Here is a 16,884-nt window from a genome sequence, read left to right as displayed (position 1 = left end):
GCCACTTGGCAAGAAACTCACCAACCATCCTTGAAACAATCCCTCCGAACAACCAACCTCGCCAACTACCCTGGCAAATCAAAACACTGCGTTTATTGACTCAATCAACAAACACAAAAGTACGAGGCGAAATCAATCACACTCGAACCACAAATTCAAAAATACAACAACAACAACAAATCAAGAAGGAAGAAAAAAAAAGGAATCAAGAAACAAGACGCTTCAAATCGTCATGCTTGTTCTTTGCACAAAAAGACAAAAGATGACAGAGGAAACGACACCAGCAGAGGAAAAAGTTTACACGGCAAAGGAGGGCAGCCACAAGCCAAACTTGTTGTGAACGCCCTGGAAGGTAGCCCAAACTCGTTGGCTATGTTGGGTCTGGAAGTCGAGAGGAGTCGATCTACAAAGAGCCACGCAACCCAGTCAGTCAGCATACACTTCTCTCAACCACCGAAACCAACAGAAACGCCAACTACATACACTGCCTCGTCTTGGATGGCCGTTTGGCGCAATTCGGGATGAAGCACCTTGATCAACATTTCGTACGAGAACAGAGTGACACCGAACTGTGGAGATGAACGGAAGACTCGGGCTTTACGAATCGAGCAAAGCAACAGCGTTAGCACAAACCAGCAAAACCAGCGCGTGACCCAGCGCACAAAACCACAACATGTCGTACCCGCAGCGCCCTTCCAGAAGGCCTTTCCACCCTCAGTAGCCATGATTTTACGGGCACAATCGACAATGCCAGTGTAAGTCAACTCTCCTCGTCGAGCGGCGACTTGCAGACGAGTCTGATAAAGTCGGACAAAGCAATCATCAAGAAAATTCAGTGACATGTCACAAAATCAACACGAGAAAAATACAAACTCATCGGGGTGGAGCTCAGCTCAAAACTTACCTTGATCACGTCAGCAGGAGTCACCAAACTGGCAGCAGGAATACCCGCAAGTGCGCCAGCAAGCAGCAAGGTGTGGGGGTCGTTGGACCCGTCGGGCTTTGCGAGCCAAGCCTTTGCGTGTGCATACGCCGGGAAGTAGATCATGGAGAATGGGACATCACGCAAGAGACAAGCAGTGGCACCCTTGTACAGACCCATAAAGCCAAGCTGACGAACGATGGAGCCGGCAGTTGGGCGCTGAGCAGCAGCGGCATCAAGCGGAACTCCCTTCAGCTGCTCGCCGGCAGTTTGCAGTCGAATTTTGACAATTTCGAGCGGGTTGGTGAAGTCGAATTTTGACAATTTCGAGCGGGTTGGTGAAAACGACTTGACTTGCGCCAGCCTACCCGAAAAAACAAAACAAAACAAACAAACAAACAAACAAACAAACAAACAAACAAACAAACAAACAAACAAACAAACAAACGCATGCCAAAAAAGTCAGTGTCTGACCAACAATATCGACAGCGCCGACCTCCCACCTCCCACCTCCATCCTTTTACACTTACCACACCACCACTCAGGATTTCGTAAGGCAATGACAGGTTGCCATTCTCGTCCTTGAAGGTTTTTCGGCAAAGATCGTTCATGGCGAGCTTGATGGCCTTTTCCGGAGCAACACCGACAAGTTGCGGCACAAGACCTGGTCAATCCATAGTCGTGTGTGTCAGTGGGAGGCTTGGAACGCGATCGCAACTGGGATACACATGCCATCCATCTTGTGATCCGTTACCGCGATACAACCCGCTGACTCCTTCGTTCTTGAGCACCTTGGTAAAGCAATCCCAGCTGTTTCGATAGAGCATCTCTCCGACAATCACGCCTCGTTGGTTTTGCATGCGTCTAGTATCCAAGCCAAGACAAAAAAAATGAGTCACGAGCGGCGTTGTTCGTTCGTTTTTTGTTTAAATCATCAGTCATGCTTACGTCTTGACAAGGTCGATTGGGAATACGACGGTGGCTCCAATAGCTACACAACAGCACCGACAAACATAAAAGTGTCAGCTCAGGTATCATGCAAAGAGGCGCAAGTGAATCAAAGAACGCTGCACCAACCTCCTGCAATGCTGCCGAGCGCAAAGCTCTCAATGTAGTCAAACAAGGCACCCTTAGACGCAGGGGCAGAAACAGAGTTCGATTGAGAGCTGGGAGTAGTTGCTTTGCTCACTGCAAGCGACCTGGTACGAATAGCGGCGTCAATAGACGGGGCGCGAGCGACAGGAAGAAGGCTGAGCAGTGGGATGGAACAAAGCCGCAGGGAAGAGGGTGTGCAAATTTCAAAAGAAAAAAAACCATGAATGAGTCGCAAAACTGATGGAGGATGATGCCCAACAACGACAGATGATCGCGATGCTCACCGTTGGAAATCCTCTGGAGTGATACGACCATCTCCTTGCGACTCGCACAAGTGGAAAAGAATGTCCACTTCCAAAGGCGTGATTTGATCAAAGCGAGTAATGGCATGTGCTGCGTGCATGAAATCCTCTGTGGTTACGTGGCAACCAAGGTCGAACAGTCAACCGAGAGCACAACTTTTTGCTGGCCTCTCTCAACCACTTTGCGAAACCCGACAACAACCAAATTGACAGTTATCTCCCAATACCTTTGGTCAGTACATTTGACTTTGTCAGCGAGATGGAGTGCAGCATGACGCGGTAGACAGAGTCGAGATTGTGGATGAGGCTGTTGAAGGCCGAAAAGTGAGCAAAGCTGATAGAGTTGCTCTTGTTAACGTCGCCGAGGGTCACAAGACGGTCGATCAGAGCTGGTGACATGCGGTGGCCATAGACGGCGGTTTCAATGGCGGCGAATTGGAGGCCCGAAATGTAGCCGGTGCCCTTGCTGGCGGCAACAAAGGCCTGACGCAGTCGCTCCTCATGGAAGCCCTTGAGCAGCTGCGTAAACTCCTTGTAGGAGATCTGTCGCTTCCCATCGAGGAAGTACAGTTGCACCCACGGCGACGCAAAGTCAAACCCTGAGCTGCCGTTTGGCTGCTGCTGCAGGGCGACGTTCACTGCGCGCTTAAAGTTGTCGAACGTGATGGTACCCTTGCCCTGCGTGTCAAACATGCGGAATGCAAGCTCGTACTCGGCGTCACTGCGGTGCATCATGTCGTCGAACGCAAGAAAGTCGGCAAAGGTCAGGTGGCCGGCACCGCGGCGATCGGCAATGCGGAAGACCGCCTCGAGCATCGGACGCGCAGTCTGCCTGTGTTGCAAAGCAGCCTGCTCGTTGGAGCCATCCGCAGCACTCGCCGGCGCGGCCAACTCGGCAGCCGAGGCAGCGGCGGTGGACGTCCAGGTCGGGTCGAGCGTAATGCAGGCGAAGAAGCCCTCCTTGGCCATGAGCTTTTCGGTCTTGTCCGTGATGGTTGCATTCTAAAAAAAAAACGCCAGGAACATAAAACATCAGACATGGGTTTGGGGTTTGATAACAACCGAACGGGCTGAATGAGAAGCGCCGGCTTTTTGAAGAAGCGTTTTTGGTCCCATTCTCAATGAGACATGCAGATGGATGGACGGAGAAACATCCGAGAATCAACACGGATGATTGAATGAGATCGAGGTGAGCTCATCGTCGGTGGTTGGTGGTTGTGGAACTGGGGGGGGGGTGGTTGTGGTTAACGCAGAGATTGGATGGCCACACGAAAACGAAAACGGAAGGAACGAGCACATGGAACAACAGCAACTGTGACATTGGTTGGCTCAGTGAGCTCTACTCTTGCGTGGGTGAGGGAAAGAGGATCCCGGGCACCAAAGTCACAGAAACCAACAACAAGATAGCAGTGGACAAACGATCGAGAGTGAGGCGTTGGGGGATGGGCCGGCAAGAGACAAAACGGAAGTGCGATTGACGCCAAGACAGTGGAGCAGCACAAGATCCCCTCCGTCTCATCCGATCAACAACTTCAATCCACCGAGAGAACAGCGATGGACGTATGTACAGACAGAAGCCACCCCACCCCCCCCGCGACCACGCCATCGCGCAGACAGCGAGACGAGAGCGAGTCCTGACTGCTGCTGCTGCTGTCTGCCGTCGGGAGTGTTCGCTGCTCGACGTGCTTCACCCATTCCAGTCCAGAGCGACAAGATGATCATTGCAAGGGCTTTGCTTGAAATTCTATACCTGCAAGAAAACTTCCTCAAGCATCTCGCGGCGGGTGGTGGGGCGCGTTGAAGATGCACCAGCGGTGGTGGCTGCAGTGGACATTCAGAGGAAGCAAAGTGCGGTTTCAAAACAAAAATAAACTGAGAGAATTCGAGAGAAGAAGGGAGTGGGACTGTCACTCTGGTCCTAGAATGCACGAAATGACAAGACGCAAAGCATGAGCATGAGCATGGGAGGCGGGGGGGGGGGGCGCTTGCGGCCAGAACTACTCGAGCGAAAAGGCACGGGCGTACCTCGTTCTCGTTCAAGTCGAGTTGTTTGCGAGTTCGCTTTCTCGCTTGAATTCTCAGCGCCTGAATCAAAACCCATACCCCCTCAATACACTGTTTGACAAGTAGCACCACTGTGCCTGAGACCGTCATCGAGCGTGACAGGACGCGCGGGAACGAGGGCTACAAGAGCCGATTGCAGGCAGGAACACAAAACAGACGAGGACCATATTGACAAACGTTGGGGTTGCCACTGCAAATGCCTCGATGGCAATGAAGGTGCCACATGCTCACCTACAACGCATGCGTCAAAGAAACGCAGCCATTCTCGTTTTGGCACTTCTCAGTCGTTTGCCGAAATGTTTTCACGAACCTCGATGGCTGGCGCCGCAATCTTCGCTGTGCCGCATCGCGTTGCTTCCCTCGCCTTGTCATCAAAGAGCTACAGACTTGGATGCAACTCTGCTGCGCTTGCGATACCGCTGCGATATGTCTCGGCAGAGAGCAGGCCGAAAATCAGTCTTTCAGCAGCCTGTAGTTTCGCGCGTTTATTAATGCAAAGCGTTTCGTATGGCACCGAGCGCACGCTCCACCCACTCTCCAACGAGACATCTGCCGAATCATCTGCGGTAGCGCGAGCCGCGCGCCCGTTTGCGCAGCAATGTCGAAATGCCTCGAGTCTTGGCGTTGTGCCGCCTTCCCTGGACTCGGCCACTCAAGTAGAAACGCAGTCAGAGTTTCGGTATGTGTAGTGATGTTGTTTGCAACATTGTGACTCGTCCGGAGTGCTCACCTCGTCTGTATTGCATCACCGACTCCCCAGTCTGCATCGGCTCCGCCTCCAGAACTTCAAAAAGTTCGAGGACATAACTTTCACCCTGACGCCCAGCCCCAAGATTATCGTTGGCGCGAACGGCTCGGGCAAGACGCAAATCCTCTGGGCGATTCTCATCTTCTTGCGCGGCCACAACGCTCGTGTCCCCAGCTCCAAGCACTTCAGCAAGGATGTTTTCCGATTCGAAGATGAGCTGGAAGACCTCTTTGGTGATCGGTTCTTTAGAAATAAGTATCAGTCGCCAGATACGCTCGTTCGCGTCGGCGCGCCAAACAAGAGATTCACCCTGACTGGCACGTTCCACGATACCACGTACCATCACACCAACGAGAACGTGATGCTGGAGTATTCGCTGGACAAAGGGCTGCTTCAAGACAAACCCGACAACCACCAGTCGCTCGCCCCAATCCGCTTCGCCTTCATGCCACCGATGTATCAGTGGGGAGACAAAAAGCAAGAGCTTGGCAGAGGCGAGATGTTTCTGTCTGCCGGTGTCCAGCATATGCGATGGCGACTTGAGAAGGCTGTGCCGTTTGTCAACGACGCGGTTGGCCACCTGGGATTCCAAGTCAAAGTTGAACTCGAACGCTCGGGTTCTGAGTTCAAGCGTTCCTCTGTCACCGAGAATGGAGTCACCCTTGACATTGGTGCCTGCGCCGGCTCGCTGCAAAAGATTATTGCCATTCTGACGCTTCTCTACCATCTGACGGAAGCCGCAACCATCAAGGCTGCCCAAGACGACGCGCGCGGAAAGAACATTCAGCCCGACTCGAACACCTTCGCGCAGCGCATCTTCCTCATCGACGAGCTCGAAGCTCTGCTCTACGAGAATGTGACGGCCAAGCTGTATGACTTTCTCGTCAGCACGTGCGCCAAGCACAACATTCAGCTCATTGTCGCGACCAACTCGCGCGCCATCATCGAGCCGCGGCTGAACACCAAGCGTGAGGTTTTGTTCCTCACTCCGGATGGCAAGGCCGTCGAGCTGACAGGCGAACTGCCCAATGACGAGCAGAACCAGCAGTCCCTCTTCCCAGTCCTCAACGCACTCAGCCAGGTCAAGAACAACAACAAGCCTCTGCTCGTGCTCGAGGGCGTGAACGACCAAAAGTTCTACGGCAAGTACACCGAGCTCGGCGAGAAGTTCCAGTTCATGACCACAGCTGGTGCTGTCAAGAAGGAGGGCGTCTCCCACATCCTGAGGCAAGCCAATCTCAAACACGTGTTTCTGAGCGACAGCGACATGTACGCCGCCTCGTCCGACCTGGCTGACGCTCAGAAGCGGATGACTAAACATGTTGGCTCCTCTGTCGTCTACACGCAACTGCCGTGCGTCGAGTCGTACCTGATCTTGAGTGAAATGCTCAATCATGCCGAGGCGGCATATGAAGGGCGCTACAAGGCCATCAAAGTGCTTGTCGGGCACAAGCTGTACTTTGTAAACTCATTCAAGAGCATGCTCAAGGAGGTGGGTCCGAAGCCTTCGACAATGCCGATCAAAACAGAGCAGAAGCAGCGAACAAAGGAAGGGATCAGTGGCATGGCCTTGGAAGGGCTCAACGCGCTTTCCAGCGACGAGTTTGGCCAGTTTACCAAGCAAGAAAAGGACGAGCTGTTCCGGAAGGCAGGCCAGACTTCGAGTGTTGCCAGTGCCTCCACTTCTGCAACAGACCGACTTTTCCCGAAGCTTCCTTTGAACGCCAGCTCGAACGATCCGGAGGAAGTTTGGACTGCAATGCATGACAAGCAGAGCGACGACGCTTCGTCAAGCTCATTCGATCCTGTTGGCTTTTGGACCACGTACGTCAAGATGGTGCATGGCAAGGAGGCAATGGTGCGTGGACCTGACGAAACGCCGATGAGCACCGACGAGATGATTGACAGGACGAAGTGTCTCCACCCCAAAGTCCAAGCCCTGCTCGACCAAACTGTGGAGACTGTTCTGCGTGGCCTTCCAGAGGCTGTTTCTAAGTGACTGTTTGGAACCGCCTCATTGCTTCCACTGTCATTGTCACCCCTTCCTGTTTTCCAACAAATTGTAACATGTCAACTTTCAAAATTTCTATTGCGTATCGCTTATTTCACCACCTGCAACTGACTCTGCATGTACGTGGTTCGAGAGTTGCCACTTGTCGCATATCTCGGTGAAGCAAAGCGAGTATTCCACAATGGTTGGAGAAACAAAAAACCTGCAAAAAAAAAAAAAAAAAAAAAAACGCAAAAACTGTATTTTGTACAACGCCATTGAATTGATTGTGACCCGAGTATCGGACCAGTGCAACTCAAAGGGGAAATCGATAGATCCGGATCTATGAACAGCAACACGTCCATTTTAGCTAATCGTGCACGCGCTGCGTTCAAACCAGAACCAAAGTGAAAGTGAGAACATGTAAGCACACACAAGCCCACAAACAGCACACAAACGCAACCGCCTCCCCTGTACACACTAAATGCAAAGGTCAGGGGCGAGGCAGAGATCAAAGGAGTTGGGGAGGGGAAACCACCCCCGATGGTGACGTCAAATTCGACATCTACATGCACAGACACATTGGAACACGTCCGACACACATTCCCCGAGACCGAGACTACGAAATAGGACTGCCAACACCGCAATCCCTAACAACAAAACCGACACACTCAGCGAACGGGGTATGCAGCAACGGGAAAAGGAGAGAGAAGGAACGGCTGCAAAGTCATCAAACCAACCGACCGTCTTTCTCACTCGTTCTTCCAGCTTCGTCATCACTCACAGTGTGGCACCGAGCAGCTTGGCAGAGGTCGTCGAGCGTGCCTTTCTTATGAGCGGCAGTGCCTGTTCTTTGGTCATCTGGCGGTTCGGGTCAATCTGGGGAAGCAGCTGGAAGCACGCATCGCACATCCACACGCAGTAGTCCGGGTGCCCAGTCATCCCTGCCGGAAGCTCTTGCTCTTTGGTGTGGTTGAAGCTGAATGCGTGCGTTGCCTTGCCCTCATGGTTGCAGACAGGGCAAGTGCTCGGTGGGGGCATCATGGTTGCAGTGTGTTGAAAGAGACTGAGAACAAACAAATTTGTTGCTTTTTGGTAGAGACGAGACTGAGCGGGTCTGAGACGAGGCATTCTGAGACGGTGTTTCGCAATACAAGTACAGTAATCAAATGCAAGTGCAGGAATTTGATTGACGGTCCAGACACACACTCGGGGGGTGGATGGGGTCGTTCGAATTCGAGGGTCTGATTCAAGGATGTCGGAGTAACTCTGCACGATTCAGCTTCATTCACCCTTCTCCTACTGTACTCCAGCGCTCATTATTTCATACTGACTTGAGTATCAGTGATACGTCAGTCCTTCATACTTTGACACTCTTCTTTGACAGTGCGCACCACCAAAGGTCGGGTCATCATCGTTCTCAGCCCGCCAACATTAGCATGTCGTCCTCGTCGGTCGATGCACGGCTGGACTTTCGGCCTGCATCCGCCTCACCCCTGGTCTCAATACACGACCGCAGCACTCTGGCGGATGCGAGTGGTGGCAGCGATCCGCGGCTGAGCGGCGCGTACGTGACTCCGCTCCAGCAGATGGCTGCGTCGTGCGCCGGCGCGCTGCTCACCTCACTCGTCTCAACCCCGCTCGACGTCGTCCGCATTCGCCTGCAGAGTCAAGCAATCAGCCACATCTCCAGCACTGCTTCTGCTGCTGCTGCTGCTGCTGCTGCTGCGACGACTGGTGCTGCGTCATCATCATCAGCAGCAGCCTCCATGTCCGCTGCCGACCCGTTCGCCCGTGCCTGGGCTGCCCATGCGACGTCGACTGCTCCGTCAAGTGCAGCCGCGCTCCTGCCGCACCGTCGCCAGATTGTCTGCATTGTGAGCCAATCCAGACCATCCCCAGGCGCTGCACTGTCGGCCAGTCTGACTGCTGTGGCCACGAGGGCGCCTCCCGCTGCCGCTACTGCTGCTGTCTCGGCGGTCGAATCAGCCTCAATGGCTGCCGCGGACGGCACAGTCCGATACGTTGTTATTCTATGCAATGGTCTGATGGATCACGTCTGCAACGTCTGCTTCCCTGCGCACAAGCCAGAGGCCGCTGTAAGACCCGTTTGGTGTGGAAAATCTCCGTTGCTGTGCGAAATTCGGCGCTTACCCAAAGTGTGCTGGCCTTGCTTGTTTCGTCTTGTCCATCATTGTAGCGGCTAAACGGAACGTTCGACGCACTCACAAAAATCGCACGGCAGGAGGGATTCTCGAGCTTGTGGCGTGGATTGTCTCCAACACTGCTGATGGCTGTTCCTGCCACAATGGTTTATTTCACAGCCTACGAGCAAATCCGTGACTGGATGAAACATTCGTCGATCGTGGGAGGCTCTGGCTGGGAGCCTCTGCTTGCCGGCGGCGTGGCGCGTGTTGCGTCTGCCACCTTCATCTCACCTTTAGAGCTGTTCCGTACCAAGATTCAATCAACCACTAGCAATTACAATTATCGACGTATGGTCTTTTCGTTAGGCGAGCGAGTGATGTCTCTTTTGGCTCGTGGTGTGCTTACTTGTGCGGGTGTTCATTTGGATTGATATCAGAGCTAATCCAATCAGTACGGCAGTCCGTCAAAACAACCGGTATCTCTTCGTTATGGCTAGGATTAGGACCTACTCTACTCCGTGATGTTCCATTTTCTGGTATGCGTCCTCGAGCAATGTGCTTCTGAGCGATCGATGCAACTTTTTTTTTTTTTTTTTTTTTTTGCTTCATGTGTTCCTCACCATCGAACGTTCGATTGCAGCTCTGTATTGGTGGGGTTATGAAACTACCCGAAGCCTATTTGTGGATGGGCTTACCAATCGTGGATACGCTATGGACGGGACAACATCCTTTGGTGTCTCGTTCGCCGCCGGAGCCGCTTCTGGCATGGTGCGTTTGTTTTTGCTCTGATGAAACACACCGGCTCGCTTCCATTCTTCTCAAACAACATACCTTTGACAGGTTTCGGCGGCTGTCACAACCCCATTCGATGTTATTAAAACGAGGAGTCAAATACAACTAGGGCAGCTTGTATCAAGTAGGTTTTCGGATTTTCGCGCATTTCGGAAAGAATTGTAGCGCGTACAACTTTGCATGGTCACGCCACTGACACGACCGGTGATTGTCACAGGTGGACCAGTTCAAATGTCAACAGCTCGCGAGATTGCGCGCGACTTGTACCGAACTGGAGGCGTATCATCGCTGTTTGTCGGTTTGACAGCACGTTGCGCCAAGGTCGCCCCGGCATGCGCTATCATGATTAGCTCTTATGAACTCGGAAAGAGCTTTTTCGGCAATCGAAACAAGCAACGCGCTCTACAAGAACAATATCAACTGCTGCCTCCAAGTCTTCTCGCAGCTGTAGGCGACGTGCCACACAATGACATGCACTCAAAATAATCCACATGTAATCAGCAGCACACGAATTTTTTTTAAAAAAATACAGATATATTCCTGAGCGAGCAAAAGTACAGCCAAATCACTTTTACAGTGTGCACAAGTTGTGCTACTGAGAAATGAAGGGGAAAAGTTACAGACGACAAAAAGAGCAAACCGAACAAACAACCAGCAAAAGCAACAGAACAAGCGAAATCGGAACTAAAGTGTCAACGTAGAATCAACAAGATGACGAGGTGACTACTTGACTCGGGCAATGTTGACTGAAGAAGGTCCGGGTGGCGATTGCTGCTGTGCCCAGCGAGGGCTCACGAGTAACAGCTTGGCTTCAATCTTCTTGCCATATGGCGTGTGGCGAATGAGATTGAAATGGGGGCGAATGCCTTCGACCATCTGAATGCATTCCAAAACCCCCCAAACCCCCCCACATCAAATGGAAGGTCAGAATCATCATCAAAATATCGTGCACAGCAACGACGAAGAAGAACCAACTACGTACGATATTCAGTTGTTGCGCATCCCCAATTCCAAGGGCAGTTTGGATGACATAGTTTCCGAAGGGATCTTGAAGCAGTCGTGGCAACCACCTTTCATCAAGCAACTCCAGCATCATGGTGGTCCGCGTCGCAGGCTCTGAAGCACGCAGGCACTAATAAAATCAAACCAATGGCAAACGCAAGACACACCAATGAAGAAATACAAAGATGAGATGCCGACGCCACCAAACACACGCAAAAACCATCGCCACTAGACGCGCCTAGTCTCGTACCTTTTCAATGACGTTCGAACTGAACTTTTGAATCGCCAACGGGCAAATGTTGCCCAAAAATTGGTTGACCAGAGCATCCGAAAACCGTGGAATGTTCAGATCCAGGACGTACTGCACAACATAGTTTCCGAATGGGTCTTGTACCAAGTTAAGTACGTGGAAGGTGACTTCGTTCACCAATTGATGCTACGTATGAACGAACGGCCAAGTCAAAAAAAGTGAGTCAAACCCCACCTGGCGCAGTTGCAAAGGGCACTCGATCGATACCTTCTGGGCTTCCGTAGCGTTATCAATGCATCGTTGCATGACACAGCACCCATGGCGATGAGTGGCCACTTGAACACAGTTGCTTGCAACAGCATCGTAAATGAACTAAAGCACGAAACAAACAAATAAACAAAACAAACAAACAAACAAACAAACAGACAAAAACAAAAAAAACCACGAGTGGTCAATACAAAGCACGCTCACACACCTCCAAAGCTTGTCTCAACAACAATAACAACAACAGTAACAACAACAACAACAACAACAACAACAACAACAACAACAACAACAACAACAACAACAACAACAACAACAACAACAACAACAACAACAACAACAACAACAACAACAACAACAACAACAACAACAACAACCACCACAAATAAACAAACAAACAAACAAACAAACAAACAAACCCACCCCCCACGCACGTACCTGATTGTCGGCGGCAGAGAAACGTTGGAGACACCGTTGTATGACGTGGTTGCCGTTCAAATCTTTAATCAAAGTCACGACGGCATCTCGGAAGGCTGAGATGACGAGCTCGATTTGCCCCCGTTCCTTGAGGCATTCAGTCAGTTTCTGGACGGCTCGCGTGCCATGCATGTTCAACGAGATTGAAACCAACTCGGGAGCAACGCGCTGAACAATCGCCGTGCGCTGAGCTTCTGTGCAGTGCTCTAGCAGCTTTTGGCACAGATAGTTGCCGAAAGGATCGGTCATGAGCTCGCCAACATGCTCGAAAACCTCGTCGAAAATGATCTGGATGACAGACTCATTTTGCTCTTCGATTTTGCGCTGGAGGAATCGACAGCCAATCTGGTCTTTGCACAGGGAATAGATTTTGCCAGCTGCCTGTTCAATGGTCGTGTACCGGAATCCCTCGCTGGGCGCGCGTTTGTGGCTCTTGGCTGGCGCACCCTGTGGCGCACCCTTCCCAATATACATGCCAGAGAGGAACGACGACAGACCATCGACTGGCAGCATATGGTTGGGCATCATGAGCTCCGAGAGCTGTTGCATGTTGACCAACATGGGACCCATGGGACCCATGACCAGGACAGACGGCATTGCCGATGGTTCAGGCACGGCCATCATGCTGCCGGGCGCGTAGGAGCCTGATTCAGGCGCGCGTCGGGTGGCAGGGAAGAATGGCTGCGGGTATTGCTGAGGGAGGGGAGTGGAATCGAGGGATTGTGGTTGTTGAGGGTGATGCTGCGCGTCAAAGCGCTGCGGATGCTGCGATTGCTTCTGGTGGTGATGAGGCGGCGGTTGATGGAGCTGCCTGTTCATCGGAAGCTGTTGCAGTTGGTGTTGCAAGTCCTGTGCATCATGGAAATCCTGCAATTCTTGTGGCTGTTCCAGCTCGAGTCGCTCGTGCTGTTCCGACCATTCCTGCTTCTGACGTTGCTGTTGATGCAGTTGTTGCTGTTGATGTTGTGGCTGCTGCTGTTGTTGATGTTGATGTTGATGTGGTTGTTGTTGTTGTTGTTGCTGCTGCTGCTGCTCTTGGAGATGTTGTTGGCGTTGCTGTTGTTGGAGCAACGCCATCAGTTGATGCTGTTGCTGTAATTGTAATTGTTGTTGCAATTGCTGCTGTTGTTGTGGCTGTTGTTGTTGCTGGAATTGCTGGTGCTGGTGCTGCTGCTGCTGGAGTTGAATGGGCAGACCGAAAGGCGGCATGATGAGCAGATCGGCTGGAGCAGGTGTTGGAGCACCGCTCGGTGGCTGTGTCATCGCAGTGCGTGGGCCCACATGCACTGGAGCGGGCGCGGGCGAGCTGTGACCCGACACTGAGGTGTGCGGAAAATGACACTGATCGCCGTGTCGGCAAAAGCCGGCTTGGAAAAACCGACAGATGGTGCCGTCCTGGAAATTGCCGGCAACCTTCAGCCGCAAGGACTGCGCATGCGGCCGTTGAAGCTGCTGCTGTTGCTGCTGAGAGAATTGAGGGTGCTGCTGATGAAGGGGCACGTGTTGCGGATGCAATTGCGGCTGGAATGGAAGGTGTGGTTGCATGTGAGGCTCCACCGCAGTTCCAAACGGTCCAGCGTGGATTGGTTGCGGAGAATGTGCGACTTGGCCATGCCCTGGTCGCCGCGCTTGACCCAGAGATGGAGGAGGTTCGTCAAACTGACCAGGCAAGTAGGACACAAAGTGGGGTCTCAAGTTGCCGTCGGCGAATGGCGACGAAGGAGTGGCTCCAGCAAAGTACTCGAGATCTGGATCCAACTGCAGCGGTGACGAGGCCGCTTGGAAGGCATCCGAGCTCGGGACAGATCCCACGCCGGTACCAGACCGGAAGGAGTTCCAGGATCGGCCCGACTGGGAGCCAGTGCTGCTGGACAGATCGCTTGTCGATCCGTCACTCTCCACAGGGCTGTGCGAATCAAACTCGTCCGGCTGCGCAGAGAACAGCTCCGTCAGGGTATTTCGATCGGCCTCCGGGATGGAGCTGCCCGAGAACGAACGGAGCGTTGGACTGGGAAGGGGTTGCCATCCTCGAGCTTGCTCCAGGTTGTTCTGAACCCCGATGCGGGGAGTGGACGTCTGGGAAGCACGAGGCGAAGACGAAGAAGTCCCTGGCGCAATCTTCAGAGCAGACAGACCAAACACAGGCTTGACACCTTGCCGAGAGCGAGCCGGCGCGCTGATGGCGGCTGATGCAGGCGGAGAGCTGAGATTGAGGAAGAAATCACGGCCCTCATCGCCAGATGCATCACTAGAAGAAGAGCGGTCACCGAGAGATGCTGACGAAGGTGCTGCACTGCCAACAAGGCCAGGTGAGAGCTCGCCTTCAGTGAGGAGGCTACCAAATTGGAGTCGGTGGCTCGAGCCAGAGCCCGTGCTCGTGAGACTGGAATTGCTGCTGTTGGTTGCGCTATTGTAGATGCTGCTCGATGTGCCACTGGAAACGGACGAGGAAGGAGCAAAGTGCAGGTTTGGCTCCTGGTGGTGCACCCACGACGCCGCGGGCAGCAGCGGGGAAGTGGCGGACTCTGTCCCATGAAGCAAGAATGGCAAGCCCAATTCCGAAGAAGAAATCACATAGCGCGATGAGGACGAGCCGGGCTCGAGTCGGAATGGATTTCCGGTAGCAGCGTTGTTGGCGTGAAATCCCGCCGATGCGTCCTCTGAGCCTGTGAGCAACTTGACTCCATCGCCCAAGTGTGCCATTTTTTAACAATAAATCACGAGTGACTGGAGCAGTCCCCAACGGCAGAGACGAAAACGCAAAGTCTCGATCTGTGGAGCAGATGGAGAGGTTGTGGCGAGGCCGCTGTGTCTCCTCCACGCTGGTGTGAACCGAGAAAAAGTCTGATGTGCGCACAACAGACAACGAGAATCAAGGGAGAGTGAGTGGACGAGCTCAAGCAGCATAGCAACGACATCGTCAGGTCAATGCACTGCACGCGCGAGATTGAGCCAGTGTGATGCAGGCGCCCCACTGCGCAAAAACCTTCCCCGCCCCCCCTCCAACGATATCACTACTCCATTGAATAATGCACACAATCTTCACCGATAAGTTTGAGGGGGGGGGGTAGGAAAGGAACAGCGAGGGAAAACGAGCAATCCCCCCCCCAAAAAAAAAACAACGGGTCTGTTCCTTTCGCGCTCAGGGCAGGATTCGATGGTGCTGCGTACGGCATGCTGAGGTTGGGCACAAACAGAGCCCCAGTCACTCTCTGTCAAGCCAGGCGATTGAAAACAGTGCTCCAACCAAAAAACCAATCCCAAATAATAGCAGAAATCAACAATAAAACAAAATAAAATAAAATAAAATAAAATCAAAGAACGTTCAAAAAAATAAAATAAAAAAAAATAAAAAAAAATCAAAAACCAATTCAGCGTCGATCACACAAAGCACAAGAAGGCGGCGTATGACGTACGAACGGTGCCCGCACCCGACACTCGCATACCACAACCACATCACACGCACATGCCCAGGGCTGATCGCCGAGCCGTCGGAGCAGCGACACGGAGCTGCACCAACTCGGAATCAGAATCAGGAGTTTTTTTTTTTTTTTTTTTTTAAAAAAATTTGGGCTATGCAAAACCGCCACCAAACCACGCGTGGAGCAGAGGGGAGTGACTGAAGCACGAGGATGGGACGGGTGGCAGCCTGAATGCCAACAGAGCAAAGCGTGCAAGAGCGGGCGGTGGTTTGGAGGGGCGGCCGAGCGAGGGCCCCGCGGTGCGCGATCGACGACAAGCAAAAGAGCAAAGGGAGCAGAAAAAAAATGATAAAAAAAAAAAATAAAAAAACTCGTGCGAACCCTGCCATTGTTTTTTATGGAGGTTGTTCGTCTGCTTGTCACTGCATCATGATGTCGAGGTGGAGATGGGAAGATGGCAGCACGACTGACGCACGTGCACATGAGAGGAGAGCGAGCGCAGAGGAGACCACCCAGCAAAAGCGCTCAATGCAAAAAAAGCCACACAAAAACAAACAAACAAAACAAAAAAAACCCCAAAAAAAATCATAAATCATAAAAAATCCACAATCCCAAACAATCCCAAACAATCCGGAGCAGTACAAAACAGATCAGAGTGATCAGGGCAGCGCGACTTCCAAATGCAGAGATGCAAAACAAAATTACAAAATAACCAGACAACGGAAGACACCTCCCGCTCACATTGTTGACACCACAAAAGTTAAGAAAGTTGCTGCGATTTCACTCAATTCACTTGTTTGACTCATGCAAAAAATACTGGGAAAAAGGGAAAAAAAAAAAAAAAAAGACACGTTCAAACACCTTGCCGCTGATGGTTTGACGGATTGTGCATTGCAGTTCCAATAAAGAGCAGCAATCGTCCTCCTCGGATGATGGTGTATTCACAGAGCAGTAGTAGATAGAGAAGATGAAATCGCTGGCGCGATTTAACGTCCGCGCTTCGCGCGGGTGAGAGTGACCGAGGGTAACCTCGATTTTAGATCCCAATCAATATAGACTATATTATATTATTATTTTTTTTAGGTGAAGAAGTGAGAGAGTGATAAAGAATAATTGCTTTCGTATGGAAGAAAAAAAAGGCCTTAGCGAAAAAAAGAAGATTTTTGGAGGACCACTCACTTTTTCACCTCTTTTTTATTGAGGTATTGTATGGTTCAGTCCAGTCTCGTTCCTTCCACCAGAGAAGGAAGGGATGGCGATGGTCCTTTTATTTCTCCTTCTAAGGGGGGAGGGAGGGGCGATGGTCCTTTTATTTTTCCTTCTAAGGGGGGAGGGGGGCGGGGCGATGGTCCTTTTATTTCTCCTTCTAAGGGGGAGGGAGGGCGATGGTCCTTTTATTTTTCCTTCTA

General features: G+C 52.0%; 4 protein-coding genes across 6 annotated transcripts; 1 reads left to right on the top strand and 3 right to left on the bottom strand.

Annotated features, from left to right (window-relative positions):
- Positions 1-297: 297 nt before the first annotated feature.
- Positions 298-4,153, bottom strand: CAOG_00137 (calcium-binding carrier protein; the record flags this gene model as incomplete). Its single annotated transcript, XM_004364951.1, has 11 exons — positions 298-403; positions 484-595; positions 683-797; positions 905-1,286; positions 1,433-1,586; positions 1,677-1,786; positions 1,871-1,913; positions 2,000-2,172; positions 2,302-2,428; positions 2,547-3,321; positions 4,070-4,153. The coding sequence occupies 11 exons, from the start codon at positions 4,151-4,153 to the stop codon at positions 298-300; spliced, it is 2,181 nt and encodes a 726-aa protein (XP_004365008.1).
- Positions 4,154-7,364: 3,211 nt separating this feature from the next.
- Positions 7,365-8,245, bottom strand: CAOG_00136 (hypothetical protein). 3 transcript variants are annotated; one of them, XM_004364950.2, is made up of 3 exons: positions 7,906-8,245; positions 7,603-7,771; positions 7,365-7,506 (listed from the first exon to the last, which is right to left on the bottom strand). In XM_004364950.2, the coding sequence occupies exons 1-2, from the start codon at positions 8,163-8,165 to the stop codon at positions 7,741-7,743; spliced, it is 291 nt and encodes a 96-aa protein (XP_004365007.2). In that variant the 5' UTR covers positions 8,166-8,245; the 3' UTR covers positions 7,365-7,506; positions 7,603-7,740. The 3 variants fall into 3 exon arrangements, with proteins under 3 accessions (XP_004365007.2, XP_011269937.1, XP_011269938.1); XM_011271635.1 differs by having other exon boundaries at positions 7,603-8,245; XM_011271636.1 differs by lacking the exon at positions 7,603-7,771.
- A 218-nt stretch (positions 8,246-8,463) lies between these two features.
- On the top strand, positions 8,464-10,612 carry CAOG_00135 (solute carrier family 25 member 40). Its single transcript, XM_004364949.2, has 6 exons — positions 8,464-9,220; positions 9,322-9,616; positions 9,706-9,804; positions 9,909-10,036; positions 10,109-10,184; positions 10,278-10,612. The coding sequence occupies exons 1-6, from the start codon at positions 8,561-8,563 to the stop codon at positions 10,544-10,546; spliced, it is 1,527 nt and encodes a 508-aa protein (XP_004365006.1). The 5' UTR covers positions 8,464-8,560; the 3' UTR covers positions 10,547-10,612.
- On the bottom strand, positions 10,567-14,897 carry CAOG_00134 (RNA-binding protein). The gene is made up of 5 exons (XM_004364948.2): positions 12,015-14,897; positions 11,580-11,684; positions 11,313-11,498; positions 11,043-11,192; positions 10,567-10,936 (listed from the first exon to the last, which is right to left on the bottom strand). The coding sequence occupies exons 1-5, from the start codon at positions 14,754-14,756 to the stop codon at positions 10,784-10,786; spliced, it is 3,336 nt and encodes a 1,111-aa protein (XP_004365005.1). The 5' UTR covers positions 14,757-14,897; the 3' UTR covers positions 10,567-10,783.
- Between the last annotated feature and the right edge of the window lie 1,987 nt (positions 14,898-16,884).

The sequence above is a fragment of the Capsaspora owczarzaki genome, assembly GCF_000151315.2.
Source record: "Capsaspora owczarzaki ATCC 30864 unplaced genomic scaffold supercont2.1, whole genome shotgun sequence".
In the NCBI taxonomy this organism is placed as follows: domain Eukaryota; class Filasterea; order Ministeriida; family Capsasporidae; genus Capsaspora; species Capsaspora owczarzaki.
Note: the sequence above shows the minus strand (reverse complement) of the source record. Positions and strands in the feature narration are given on the sequence as shown.

Bases quoted from the DNA above. Each gene is read 5' to 3' on its own strand.
- CAOG_00136 (XM_004364950.2), bottom strand. From the start codon at position 8,165: ATGATGCCCCCACCGAGCACTTGCCCTGTCTGCAACCATGAGGGCAAG. The intron at 7,772-7,905 runs GTGAGTGATGAC...TTTTGTTGTTAG, and splicing joins AAGCTGCTCGGTGCCACACT to GGATTGCGGTGTTGGCAGTC.
- CAOG_00135 (XM_004364949.2), top strand. From the start codon at position 8,561: ATGTCGTCCTCGTCGGTCGATGCACGGCTGGACTTTCGGCCTGCATCC. The intron at 9,617-9,705 runs GTATGGTCTTTT...GATTGATATCAG, and splicing joins TAGCAATTACAATTATCGAC to AGCTAATCCAATCAGTACGG. The intron at 10,185-10,277 runs GTAGGTTTTCGG...TGATTGTCACAG, and splicing joins ACTAGGGCAGCTTGTATCAA to GTGGACCAGTTCAAATGTCA.
- CAOG_00134 (XM_004364948.2), bottom strand. From the start codon at position 14,756: ATGGCACACTTGGGCGATGGAGTCAAGTTGCTCACAGGCTCAGAGGAC. The intron at 11,685-12,014 runs GTACGTGCGTGG...TTCGTGCTTTAG, and splicing joins TCTCTGCCGCCGACAATCAG to TTCATTTACGATGCTGTTGC. The intron at 11,193-11,312 runs GTACGAGACTAG...TGATTTTATTAG, and splicing joins GTTCGAACGTCATTGAAAAG to TGCCTGCGTGCTTCAGAGCC.